Here is a 15,139-nt window from a genome sequence, read left to right on the forward strand (position 1 = left end):
CAATAGTGCAGTTTGGGGCACTAAGTAGAGTTCAATATACAAATAAAAACGGCTGATACAGAGTTCTGATGTCACCAGACGCTTAAGATCTCATTCATTAATACTGTGACTCCAAACAAATATTTACATGCCTGCATGCGTTAAAACCAGAAAGGTGTCTTTCTGACCAACAGGGTGACAAAACATATTTTCTAAAATTTTCATTTTCCTAAACTCTAGTTTACTACTGCATACATAATACCTTCCTTGTATGTTTTATGTTTATATACTGTACATGTGACCAACAGTGTGAATAAGAAGCATCATTATTATTTTAAATTCTATATACTACTACCAGTTTGGAATGAAAACATGTTACATTTATATATTTTTAAGAAAAAAGACCTTCAGCAAAACCTTTTGGCTTATATTCAATGCTTCTTTTCAGATATGCAAAATGTTATTTCACTGGGTTGTTGTCAACATCCATTTGTTGGTCTTTTGGAAAGTATGTGAAAAAAACATCTTCAGGATAAAACCCACAATTAGAGAGTTTAAAATCGAATGTAACAGAATATTACTCTTTATTGTATTGATTTTTTTTTTTAAGGAATCCTCTATGCCTCCTTCAAGTTCATTTCCAAGTGTTCTTGCTGGTTTCCGGAGGACATAATTCTGCAAGTCTGGGTGACCACTGCTATGAGAGTCTCTTGATGTGCTCAGATACAGAATTTTCAGAAGAGGAAAATGGTTCATTCCATTAAAAAACAAAGCTAGGTCATATTCTATTCGGACCTGCTTTAACTCAGTATACAAGTGTCCAGCAGCAAAGGTGCAGTTATCAATTGTAAGAAGTTTGATACTTATACATTTACAAACATTCTCAAGTCTCTGGTATGAACCACAGATGAAAATCAATGGAAGAAACTTTTTTGTTTTTTGTAGAATACTTAAACTTAAAGAACATTAATACACAAAATTGAGGCAGTTCCCTTAAAAGGACTTTATTTTTTTCTGAATTTTCCAATGACGAATGTCTGACTGCAAAGTTCTTTACTATAACATGGATTTCTTCAACAGGAAAGATTCAGTACATGACAGTAGTTTTCAAATACAGTCTTCCATCTAAAAATAAATAATAAAAATAATTAATGACGTGACAATTGGAACACAAATGTGAATATCAAAACTACATAGCCTAATATAGACTTGGTGGGTTTTATTGTCTTCATTTGTTTAGGAAGTTACGTTTTCCATATATTCTCAAAGTTAATTTCATAATTACATTGAGTTTATGTGATCCAAAAGAATATAGCATTTCTAGTTCTCATAAATATATATTTGGTATTTTGGTATCAGTTCCAGAGCACTCAGAAAATAGATAAGAGTATGTGTGTGTTTTACTGATATGCAAAGCTAGTTGATTTCTGTTGAATGACAATTACTTCTTTCAAGCTTGCAGAACTAAATTTTCTCTGGATGCGCTCAGGTGTATCTTCATCACGAAAGACTGAGTTCCCATCTCACTCCTTAGCAGCGTTGTTAAAAATACTATGTAATGTAACTATTGTGCACATTTGTTGCTATTTACATGAAAGCCACCTAGATTATTTCATCACTATCAATGGACTATAACCTTTCCCCCTTGAAGTGAGATTAACCAAACAACTAAATGTTAAGATGAAAATACATTACTCAACTTTTATCAGTTAGGAAACACAGAGTTATGTGAAAAAAAACCTAAATTAAATCTTGAAAACATTCAATAAATGCACTTGAATGAAGCAGAAATAGGAAATTAAAAATCCAGAAGAAAAAACAAAACAAAATGTAAACCTATTTCTCAAATGTAACACCCTCTAAATTGTCCACTTTGTGATGTGGTCTAAACTTTAGATATGTTTGTGTAAAATACGTCTAAATTTCAAGTTTTAACTCTTACAGTAGAAGGTAATCAGAAAGGAAACTTTCCAAACATTTAAAAAATGCCTATTGCCATGTGAATGTTTGCAAAATGTCTGGTAGCTTCAAGAATTTAAATATAAGGTAACAGAAATAACCTGAAGTAATTTCAGGAAATAGATAAGATAGTCTAAATATTTGCAGATCTCACCTTCGACATTAAGCAAATTGAGTGCTTTTACATACTCTGTTGTAGATATAGTAATTAATAGGAAACTTAAAATCAACGTTAAATCATTTTATTTCATAGAAACATTGATGTGCCCAAATTTTATATTCCTATCATATGTTTTATCTTAGCCTAATTTGTATGGTTGGTATATTACCTCCAGGATGCCACAGAACTCTCTTTTGCTCATTGATATATCCCAAGCACCTAGTATATGTTCAATAAATATGTGTCGAATAAATGAATCAGTTTCATGTTATCTTTACAACACAATACATGGTCAGGAATGTCCATGAGCTTAGTATTATAGTGACTAATTTCTAATAGGGTGTGTCGAGTATTCATTAGTTGACTCTAAAAATAATCCAGTTCAACTTTAAGGATAATGATGACATTACTTGAAAGTCTCTAAGTATTCTAGTTTTTCAGTTTGATAATCATATCAGAGTTATTCTCAATATATGAAACATCTAATGATCACAATGAAAATCTGCTCCCCTTAAATAAAATATACCTTCAGATATAAGATATAATCTAAGATTCACCAATAAAATATATTATTAAACTAACAACTCTATTTTTGAACAGTGACTTAAATGCATGCAAAAATTATGTTGAACAATCACCCTAGAAATGTGGTCTAAAAATATTAACTTCTTGGCTCCTAACGATGGTCTCTCATTGATACTAAATATTAATATAACTCATTAGTAGCTATTATAATATTCATTAGAGATACTTTCTAAATCAATCATTAATCAAATATCAATACCAAAGCCATATATTTTTGATAAAAATTTCTAAGGACATGAGAATATCACATTAACCTATTGCGGAATATTTATTGTTTTGCATAAAACATGGCTTAATTTCTTCTGTTTGATTGGTTTAATTGCAGCCACCTGTGGGACAAACCTATGATTTTTGTACTTACATTATATAAATAAACTAAAATATAACTATTTCAAATCTCAACTTAGCAGGAGTTTTAATTACTCACCTTGTAAATAAACCTAATAGACTTGACATCATAAAAATAAATAAAACCAGTCTTTCACACACTTAGTATCTTGTGGCTAAAATTGGACCCTTTAAAAGATAATTTTGATCCTAATAACTTTTATTGCAGAAAGCAACATAATTTTTTAAAATCTAGTAATAGAAAATACAGAAGTAACTGAAAAAAATAGAGTGCTGATACTTTTACTAAATTTTTCGTTAATTTATCCCTACTTTCTCCTTTCAGTTGTCTCATCATTTCTATTGTGGATTCAGTTATGTTGGTAGTATCCTTCTCATTGTTATTTTTAAAAAATAGACAATGTTTTCTAGGATTAGAAAAGGTAAAGAGACATTCTCAACTTTCCCAAAATTCAAATTTCATTAAGTGAGGTCTTTCATAATACCATTGAAAAGTAATAATTTGCTTCAAGTAATAATTTGAAAATTAACATTTCAGTGCTCACTATGGATTTTTAAAAATCTTTGTACATTAAAGACAAATTAAAGTCTTGAAAAATAGTTTTCTAATCTTCTGTGATGTCTATGTCATACCGGGTAGAAAGACTCTAGTAGTGAAGAATGGATGTATAAAAATAATTCATTAAGGGTAAATAATTGTTTTAAAAGATCCACTAGCCAAATTCTTCACCCAGGTCTAAAAGGTGCCATATAATTTGGTATTAATTTTTCTCTCTAATCTTATCTATTACCACTCTCTGCTTACTCAGTAACCCTAGTTCTCCTTTGCATTCTACGGCACATCAAGTTCTCTCCTGTGTTGGAGTATTCAGGCCTGTTCTTCCTTCTGGAAGCCTAGAAGGTAAGTACCTTCTCTTTACCCACTTACTTTCCTGTTCTTGTCTATCGAACTTCTCTAAATGGAGTTCTTCTATTTATTCTCCACTGCAAGCACCTTAACAATTAACTCAATAGCTCTTGTTTCATTTTGAAATTAAATAAGGGAGTTTGCTACAAGATGAGACCCACAAAAGCAGCAGCCATATCTCTTTCCTTATAAAAATTAGAATGAAAATGCTTTTCAGAATGATTCCTCAAACTTTTTATTCCTTAAAAGTTTTAATGCAGTCTTAAATGCTAAACTTTTAGAGAAATAAATTAATATGCTTATGCAATAAAAATAATTATCTGTATGTTAGAAATTTTAAAGACTAAACTAAATTTTTAAATAATATTACAATAATTATTTCAAAAGCATCTTTACTATAGATCATTTATAAAATACATTTATCGAAATTATATACATTATATTTGTGCGCTCAGTATCTGACCTACTATAATTCCACTTTTAATAAATGTCTCCTTAAATTTTTGACTAATGCTCCTAACTGATGAACAAATGCATCAGGCACTGAAGATACCAGTTATAAAATAAATCCCACTTGCTACAATTAAGGCATTTCTCTGATTAAATAATACTTAGACATCTGAGATTATCTGCCTTATAATTAACTGCAAACAGAAATACACCAGGCACGGACAGACTCTAGAAGAGAGACTCTCTCTTCCTTTGTCTACAGAGTCTAAATTACAAAGCAATTCTACTTTATAATTTTGTCATCTTTATTGAAACGGTTATGAATAATTCAAAGTATGTAAAAAAAATGTTTTAACTAATTTTGTTGTTCCAGAGAAGTTACAGTATCAGTCCTGCAACACACAGCAAACAGCCATGTGTGGATGTACCCAGAAAGCTAACGAGAGGCCTCTCAGGTATGGGAGTATAGGTCTAGCTCAGGCCTCTGGTAACAAACCACCTGAGTTAAAGTTAAATGGCAAGGATGTTAGAAAGGACATATAGGCCAATAGTTCAAACCATGCCGTGCGTTTACGTTATATAATAATGCTTCCAATAATCTCTCCTTCCCAGACTGTTCAAACAGCAAGCAAAGCCACGGGGCCATACAGAGGGCCTGGCAAAAAAAAAAAAAAAAAAGCTACAGGATGGAGCTCATTGGAATCTCTGGAGTGTTTCCATGGCTTAGATTCATTACTCGGTGCTGTTCAAAACTCAGAGAGCTTATTCGTATGCTTTGTTTTAAGGGCTACCCTTTGTGCATTACTTTTTACCTAGACTATCTCACACCTACCCACTATTTTCTACATTGTCTTTATTTATGTATGCCTTGGCCTTGGAAAAATGTTTTTCCTGTTTGTTCCTGATGCTGAGCCAGGTTTACCAAACAATTGGTCCTTGATATCTCAAATGGGTGAGAACTTTTCTTTAAGATCAAGTAAATTGACAATAAAGGCAACAATGATTATTAACATTATAGATAACATTTTCTGAGCACCTATTCTGTTCAAGGCACTTTATAGATTATAAATCTAATCTTCCTGACAACTCAACAAAATAGGTATTCTTAATGCCTTTTACAAATAGGCTGTTAAGGTTCAAAAAGGCTAAGTATCTTGAACATTTTCACAGAACTAGCAAATGACAGTGAGGTGATTTGATATTTACGTGGATCCAAATATCACGCCCATTCTACTATGTCACTTTCCTCTAAAACGCAACTGGCCGATCACTGGGGGAAATCTGATGTCTCTGACTTACAGAGGTGAAGGACCGACTCTTATGCATCTCAGTACTATCGGTGTCACTCCTTGTGGATCTGTTCCTCGCTGTCATCCCAGTGACAGGGGCTTCCTTTTAGTATTCAGAGCCTCAACTGAACCATTTGAAATCAGAACCAGAATTCTTATAGTTTGGTTTCAGAGAAAATATCTTCCTTTAACACAAGATTATTTGTTTTTGTAAAGGAGGCTGATATGACAGAAAAATCATCAAGCTATACTTTGTGCATGGGAGTACTTAATTAAAAAGTCTGTTCTAATTAAAAGCACTTGGGAGTAAGGATTGAGTGAAACTATTTAAATTACAAATTCCTAATAGTTCCAGAGTTCATTGTAATTTGATGCTCACAGCTATAATTTGGTATATAAGAAAGTATCTAGATCACCGAATAGTTTATTGCAGGTGTGAATTTTCATATGCTATTTATTGTTATTATGCAGATTTAGATCTACAGATGAGCTGAAGAAAAATTTTAAATTCCCTGTAAAAAATAGGTCTCACCTTTTAATATTAAAGTAGAAACGATCAAATCAAACCATTAAGTATATAGATTCTATGTGTTATTTATTATCTGTGGCAAAGAGAGAGAAATGGAAAATTTATTACAAAATTTCCAGGTTTGTTTTATTTGTGTATTAAATCTATTGTTATGACAATGTTTTTGTAGGTATTATTATATGTATTTATTTGTTATCTCTAATACATGTAGACAGATGTAGAATTTAGCTTTTATTCATATTTATAACTAGAATATTGAATAGCTTGATCAGTTACTTTAATGAAACTTGTTCAAGAGAACGATCACATTACACAACAAAATTTCATTTTAGAAGAGGGCATACAAATTGGAACAATTTCAAATTGCTTAGTTGGGTGACACAAGAAATCCAATTATTTCATTAATGTAAAATCATTAACAAGGGAGTATGCTAGTGAAAGGTAACACATAATATGCAAATAGATATGTATTCCAATTTTGAATTGAACTCCCCTGCATACATCCACAAGGATCTCTTACATATCTTTTGCACAAAAGGCTTCCTGTTAGGAAGTAGCTTTATTAAAAACTGCATCTGTTTGTTCAAAACTTATAGCCAGACATTTGTAATCTAATAAAATTTGCTGCTTTCACAAAACAGTGCATGTATGTGTACATGTCTCTCTATTTCAGAGCTGAAGAAAATATTAACAAAGCAGAGGACAAACACAGAAGATCATGTATCTAGAAAATTTAATATTTACTTAAATAATATTAGGTTAATATAAAATATAGTAGCTCTGAGCCTCTCTCAACATAATGTCTTAATCATGTGAAGTAAGGGAAACCAAAACAAGTGGTGAAAACAAATGTTAATGATTCATGTGATATTTGATAAGACAACGAAAGGAAGTCAAAATAAAAGCAAACAAACAGAAACAGATGGGAAGAATCTTTGTCAAGTCATAACCCTTCTTGTAAAACCCCCAAAGGAAGAAGTTAATTAAAGAAAATATTGTTTCTTGCTTTTTTTATAATTTTATATTTAGAGTAAGAACATTCTGCTACTGCTAAAGCAATGAAGCAGAGACACAAAGTCTACGTTTAATATAAGAAATATTTTAAGAGAGATTGATGTTTAGCATAGGCTCTTTTATAAGAGGATACTGAATAAATATCATTTCTTCTCATGAAATGTAGTTAAGAACAATAAAAGTGATTTGCAAAGTCATATTCAAGAGTGTGTCAATTAAAAAGTAATTAAAAAGTAAAACTAAAAGTTGCAACAGATTTTGAATTTTGTGTAATTTATGGTTACAGTCACAGAATCTGAGGCTCATACAGTTGGGTCAAAGTGAGAGAGGACTAGAACCCAAATAGCTTTCAAATAGTTCCTCTATAAGTACCTGATGCTATTCTAGAGAGTGGGCACAGACTGTGTGTAAAAGAACACAACAAATGTATTTTGCCTGTGCAATCAAAATATACTAGCACAAGCATAGGTAATGAATTATCTAATGGACCAATATGACCCAGCTTACTTGAAATCAGAGTAGATAACATCGTGTTTTTTTTACAAGATTAGTATGAAGTAATGGTTTTGATTGTGGCTCATACCAAAGACATAAAAAAACATAATCAAGAATCTCTTTTATATCTTTCAATTCTCTTCAAAGAACACAGTGCAGTTTAAAACATGTTCTGAGAACAGAAGGTCACCTAAAACTATAATATACAGATTAAAAGGTAACTATGTTTTTAGACAAAGACAGTGAAAGTGAAATCCTGTCTTTTTCATGTGAGGGACTTTTTATTAGACTCCAGGTAAGCACAGGAATTGAGAAACCTGAGCTTCGAAAATTTAACAGTTTGAAGCAGATGAGGCTAGGCTTTAGCTATTGTAGGGCTAGAAGGGATCATCACTGGGCAAGTAGATCTAATCACAACATTCTTTCTAAATGGGAAATTAAACAAACAAACTACTAATGAAAGTTGGACTGAAGAATTTGAAGAGATGGCATTTCAAGATCTATACATGGCTATGGTTAATCTTACTGTGCCAGGAGTTATTTAGTCAACTCTAGCCCTACACAAAATACTTTTCCCAAATGGCTAGATCAGCTTGTAGTATTTCAGTTCCTCTGAGAAATGACACTATTATTAGTATCTTAAAGAACAGACCCTTTGCCTGAATTTCAGGCTCAACTGTGATGCTGGTCCTCTCTGTAGACAGAGGGGAGTTTACGATCAAAGACTAAGATAACCCTGCTTTACTGAATATTAAAGACCTTTTATTCTGTAACTCAAGAATCTTCCCCAACTGGGATAGAAATCAGCACCTTGTGGTTCCAGGAACTGACATCATTTTAGAATGAAATATTCTTAAAACCATACCTCCATGGCCACAACCAAGCGAAAAGTCATCATCATAAACTATCTAGTGTTTGTTTATGCAATAGGAAACAGGCAATTCTATACTTCATGTTAAGAAATTAGCCCTCTGACAAAATTTTAGTCATGAATGATCATCCTATACTCATGTGCACAGGATTGGGATCCCATATATTGTATTAGAACTTAGGCAGTTACAGCCACTGTCATAGGATCTAAACTCTCCAGTCCCCCAAGTTGTCACTACACTAACACTTAAGAGCTTCACTATTCTAGAGAAATTTATTAAAGTCTGGCTATAATCTCCTTAAGAGCAGATAACATACCATATGACCTTGTGTATTTCTAGCACCTTGAACATTGCCTGGAAACTGGCAAGTGCTCAATAAAAATATATAGACAGAACTATCAAAACTAACATCAAGAGTGAGGGGAAGGTGAATATTACATGGCCCTGAATGTTATACCTGAAGAAGAAAACAACTTCACTTGGGTAGTATACTAGCTTAGAATATATGATTTGAGCCTAATCATCAAGAAATATCAGAAGCAAAATGAGAAATATTCTATTAAGACCAAATTTTTCAAAAATGTCAATTTTATCAATTTTAACAGGCCAAAGAAATGCTCAAGATCAAAGAGACTAAAAAGAAAGGATAACTAAATATAATATGTGATCCTAATTTGGATTCAGAAATTCTATAAAAAATGTTATAAAGGACATGCTTGGGGTAGGGGTCAAATGACAAAATTCAAATTTCAATGTCAGATTAAAAAAGTAATGTCAAATAAATATTTATTGAGCTGATAAATATACCCTGTTTATGTATAAGAGAACATCCTTATTTTTAGTAAATATCACCTGAAATATGTATGGGTAAATTCAATAAAGGGCCATGATTTATACATCTTACTCTCAAATTATTCGGAAAATAGTATTCAGAGAGAGAATATCATAAAGTACATGTGAGCAAAATATTAATAATAAATGAATCTTACTAAAGAGTATATGAAAGTTTCAACACTTTTTAAAACTTTTTATAAGTATTTTTTCAAGTACAAATTAAGACAATAAATTAGTTTGCCTGAGTGAAATACAATTTTAATAAATCACCAATATCAGATATTTATTAATGTTGAAGATTAACACTCTCCACTATCTATATATACTGTTTCACTGATTAAATGAATTGTATTCTCAAGGTAGGGATGTTTTCTGCTTAGTAACAAGGCTTTTGAGAAGTCCTGTTCGAATATTAGATAGTAAGAAGATGCTTAGTGATTTTCTTTAGAGAGTTCTCCAGGAAAACCAGATTCAGATTTGTGAAATTTACTGGACTGAGGCAGTGGACATAAGCTGGATTCTGGTATACTGGTCCATTGTTTTTTAATGGCAAATTTACTATTGTAAAGTTTATGAATTTTACTTAACTGTTACCAATTAGTTAGGACTGTGTATGCTAATGTGCATTTTTTGGAATCAGGAAATTAATGTCTGTTTAACTGTTTGAAACAAAACCAAAAAGAGCAGAGACCTCTTTAAAAGTTTTGTTTTATTTCTGTAGATAAAGGAAAATTATATTAGGTCTGCTTTGGTAAAGCAGTTGTGTGCATGTGTGTTCTAATTAAGTATTTATTAGTAAGAAGCTACAAACCGTCAGAGTGGTTAATGTATTAGCAAGTGAGAATGGGGTACTTTGCACTTAGGTTACCTTGCCCTGATTGGAAGGTGAGACTTCCCAGTTTCAGTAAAGTGAAGCACAATGAGATTTTAGTACTTTCTCTATTCTTCTGTACATTTCTGGGGGAAAGGAGACTAAGAAACAGGGATGGAAGGAAATAATCATTGGCAGGCATATCTGAACCAGAGTGATGAATGGACAAATTATCTACTGTGTCTAATTAAAATAGAGCATAGAAAAAAAGTGATCTCTTATTTGATAAAGTAGATACTACAGAGAAAGGAAACAAGAATCTTTCAAATCAATCATGTGTATCCTTCAGAACTTCAAGAAACAGGGAAAATCATCAATGAATAAATTAAGTGTTCAGAATAAATGTATGTGTCATCTCTTGGGAAAAAGCAAAGGTGGCAATTAGAAGGGTAGCTCTTGTCAGACCGTAGTAATTTTCTTTTAAGTTTGGAGGGAAAAAATGATCATTTTCTTTTAAAAGTTTAGCATTTTGTATCTAAATCTCTAGAACTTTATTTAACATGTTTATACAATGCAGAACCAAAATATTGGTCTAGTGCTAAACTCCACAATCGACAAGCTTCTGTGAAATATCTCAAAATTTTTTCAATAAATATAAGAATTTTTTTTTAACAAAAGAAAAACACCTTTGTGGGGAATAGCTTTTCTTTATATCTTATCTAAAGGAATCATCAAATGCATTTAGACAGTGTGTGGGTGAGAATAGTATTTACATGCTATTAAATAACATAGCCCACTATAAAATAAACTTTAAAATTAACACATAGGGGCCAGTTCAAAGATGTGAGAAGTTATGATATCTAAAGAAAGAATCTGAGAATCAGTAGTATTTGTTCAGAAATGTAGCCCAGAGAAAGCAGAGTTATTCAGGCAAGTTTTGGAAAATGCCCATCAAGTGACAACCAAAGATGTGTTACCTTCAAAGACTGATGTGGACAACTGTTCTACCTTTAGAGATAGTCCTGAGCCATAAGATATCTGAATTATATAAGCTCTTTGTTAGAGTAACTTAACAGTTTTACTTTCCATATAGCCCTCTGTGGCAGGAATCCTCTAAGACAGCCAGCAATGCTTCCTGCCTCCAGGTAGTCACATCCTTATGTGATCCCCATCCCCTTTAAGTATGGTTTATACTAGTAACTTGCTTCTAATGAAGAAAATATGGCAAAAGTGATGGGAAGTCACTTCCAAGATTAGATTATAAAAACCCATGACTTTCATCTTGCTGGCAGACTCACTCCCTCTCTGCATCTTTTCATTTGCTTGATCTGAAGAAGCAGGTTACCATGTACTGAGTTGTCCTATGACGAGTCCATAGGGCAAGAAACGAATGATGGCCTCTGGCTGAAAACCAGCAAGACACCGAGGCTCTCAGTCCAACATCCTTCCCTTGAGGACATGAGGCATGCCAACAGCCACATGAGTAAGCTTGGGAGTTGATCACACCTCAGTCGAGTCCAGGCATGACTGCAACTCCTGCCAACTTCTTACTGCAGCCTGGGAGAGACACTGAAGGAGAGGACCCAACTATGCTATTTCCAGATCTCACGCATTCGGAAACTGTGAGGTAACATATCTTTTAAACCATGAAGTTTTGAAGTAATTTGTTGTGCCACAATACCTAATTAATACGCCTTCCTTTAGAAAAAAAAATATGCTGGTTAATGTCACAGGTAAATTTTTCAGTTCTTGTGACTTACAGTGTTCTAGTATATCTCAATTTGCTTTCTTCTGGAACACAGAAAAGATTGACTCTGTGGCATGTGAACTCACCGAGCCACCTTGTGAGTTCTCCTGGAGGGTTGCCTGCATTTCAGAGAAACAGCAAAACCAACCGGCATGTTTCTCAGAGCAGCATTTCTTGTCTTACTATATCAAAATAATTTTTTAAAAACTCTCTGATTTATTACTAATGGAATAAATTATTGTAAATCACATAATATTTATTCTCACACTTAAAAAATTGTTTGGTCGTGTGTGTGTGTGTGTGTGTGTGTGTGTGTGTGTGTATAAGTAAAAAATACTTGTATTACCTTAGGGAACCTTGATTCTACTGGGAATAAAAAAATAGGTTTTCTTTAAAGATTGGTCATTTTATTTCATGACATATGGTGGCCTTTTCAGTTATAAAAAATAATGATCATTATCAATAGTCTATTCCTTATATTAAATTTGTTTCAGAATAATAATAATTATGATTGTATCAGATCGCCTGATACAGTGTGGCAGAAATAACCATCCCAGGATACTGTATAGCTCCATACTGTTGAACTTGTAACCATTTAATGAACTACTATTTGCTAAAAAAGAAAAAGAAAAAAAACACATGTTCTAGACTTTCTATTAAAATCATGTAGAAATATATTAGTTTGAGCAAGGAACCAGATAATCTTTTTAATGTCCCCAAACAACCTTTGATTTAGACATGGCAACTGGTCAAGTTCAGATTGGTTAATTCTGGTATCTGGTAATATTTGAAGCTGTTGTTTATTATACTGCATGTTTTCCAAGGAAACAGACATACTTTTTTGCAAATTGATCAGGAAAATATCAACAAAACAGCCACAAACAATAACAAATTTAGTAAGACACTAAATGCTTTCTAAAATGGAAAACAATGAAAAAAAAGACAAAATGTGCTATCACAAGAATATGCAATGCTGAATAACTTTTCATTTTACAAATTGTCTCTGTCTCCATAGACACAAAGAATTTCAGGAAACATCTGAGCACTCTAGACTTATAATTTACATTTATTGTAAGTTCCAATTTGGCCTCAGCATATATTAAATTCCATGAGATTGCTGAATTTCTTTAATTGAATTTCAAAAAATGAACACAAAAACTACAAATAAACATTTAAAGTATATTATTATAAATGTGCATACATTTGGAAAGAAGATAAATGCTGATGTGTGTATATTTAATGCCCATTGTGAAATTCTACTCTTGGTCTTATAACACAGACTACTATTTCCATTAAAATTAATAGCTTGTGGCTGTGGTTACTGTCAGTATTGCCTTATTTTCCCATCACTAGCAATTGTGACATGAATAAAATTAACTTATGTCACCATGTAAATCATTATATCCTGAATTAAGGTTCATTTTGAGAAGCATTATAAATTTAAGGAACTCAGCTAGGATCTCGTCAAAACAACTTCATAATGAAATCTTTATTTTCCTACCATACAGACTATATACCACTTTTACGTTTAGGGCTAATTCACAGTTGCACTTGGACAAAACCAAATTATTCGTCTAAGTATCCCTAGTTTATCTTAATATCTCTGATTCATTTCAAATGGGCAGAATTCAGTTCTTTCTCTTTTTAAGAAAACTTACTTGCATATTATAAGAATATTAACTTGTAAGTCTTAGATAATGAATTTTGCCTGTTTTTCCATTAGATCTTTGATAGCATCATGGTGTCTGAATGAAGAGTTCAAAACCTTTTGCAGCCTTTTTAACAGGTTCTTTCCTAGCCCAGTGCTTGGTTGAGAATCTAAATGCTACGACTCTACCAGACATTTGCTAGCTTCATTACCAAATGCCTATGTAATGAAAAATCACAATGCTCTAAAGTTTTATAGTGTAGGACTAGTATTATTTTGTTGTAACACACACTTTGTTGTGATAATTCAGAATACTATTACATGAGCACTTTTCCTTTACTTACCAAATCTCAAGAATAAGTTAATTTTACCTTCATTAAAATAAGAATGTATTATACTGTTCAAATGATTACAAAGAATATCTATGCATCAGAGGGAAAGCTAACAATAAGAGTAAATTATTGTTGCTTTTTGTTTATGATTTTTTTCAATGTAGTTTGATTACTTGAAAGGACTGATATTCAACATTGCCATATGAAACAATATCATGAAAAATACATGTCTCTTAATGCAAGAGTCGAATTGGCAGTTTGTCATAGGTAAAATCTGCAGAATCGACAAAGTTGCAAAATAAATAAGTCAAAATATGAATTATCTAATATACCACTATGTATTTTTAGCATTCTCTATCCTAATTTTATGTATATAATCGAGCACTGTAAATTTTTTAGTCTCTATTTTATTACATTCACTTTAATGGACAAAATTCAACACTAGTAATCCATTCTTTCTAACTGCCATAAAAAAAGCTACATTATGTTTTCTCTAGTAAAAAAAATATTAAATCATTCATTACAAATAAGGATGGCATAGAGTGTTCAGGAAATGTTTTAACTCTTAGCTATTTGAATATGCTTTGCTCTTAATGCTGCATTTGTTATTCTTATTATAATCTGTTCTTTGTAAGGTGGGGGTTGGGTTGACACTCTAGCCTTTTAGAATAATTACAATATCAAGATTACGGAAAGAGATTCTGTATTTTCAGCACATGGCTTTAATGTTGCCCAAGGTAATACCTCTTGTTTGGCTTTCACAGTCAAACTGCCTTACATTAAAACCCTAGCTCAATATTCACCTAAGTTCCTTCATTAAACCCAAAAGTAACAAGCCAAATTCATCATCATTTACTCTAGCCTGGATCTCTTTCTTAGATTATCTATTTCAAACTACTGTTTTCCTGTTCTAAATCTCACAATTTTCTCCTCTTGTATTTCAAGTGCACTTCCCACTCTATTCTTTCCACATTAGAACTTGAATCTTCATTACCTGATTTCTGAATTTATAACATTTTTCATATCTTTATTCTCATTTGATAGCAATATCTCTTATGCAAGATTTCTATTAGATTTAAGATTCAGTATATCGATATGAGCGACAAAAACAACAGAGACCAGGTCTTTATTTTAATAAATATTATTTAGGAAACTGTCTAATACCATACTCAGAAGTAGC

The 15,139-nt window shown here is 32.1% G+C and overlaps 1 protein-coding gene across 1 annotated transcript in view; it reads right to left on the minus strand.

Annotated features, from left to right (window-relative positions):
* Positions 1 to 375: 375 nt before the first annotated feature.
* The window catches only part of DACH1 (dachshund family transcription factor 1), a 387,153-nt gene continuing 372,389 nt past the window's right edge, over positions 376 to 15,139 (minus strand). The window contains exon 11 of the mRNA XM_006913781.1: positions 376 to 1,104. Coding sequence (XP_006913843.1) covers positions 1,067 to 1,104 — 38 coding nt within the window. The 3' untranslated portion in view covers positions 376 to 1,066. The remainder of the gene's footprint in view (positions 1,105 to 15,139) is intronic.

This window comes from Pteropus alecto, unplaced genomic scaffold, assembly GCF_000325575.1.
Source record: "Pteropus alecto unplaced genomic scaffold, ASM32557v1 scaffold72, whole genome shotgun sequence".
NCBI classification, from domain to species: Eukaryota; Metazoa; Chordata; class Mammalia; order Chiroptera; family Pteropodidae; genus Pteropus; species Pteropus alecto.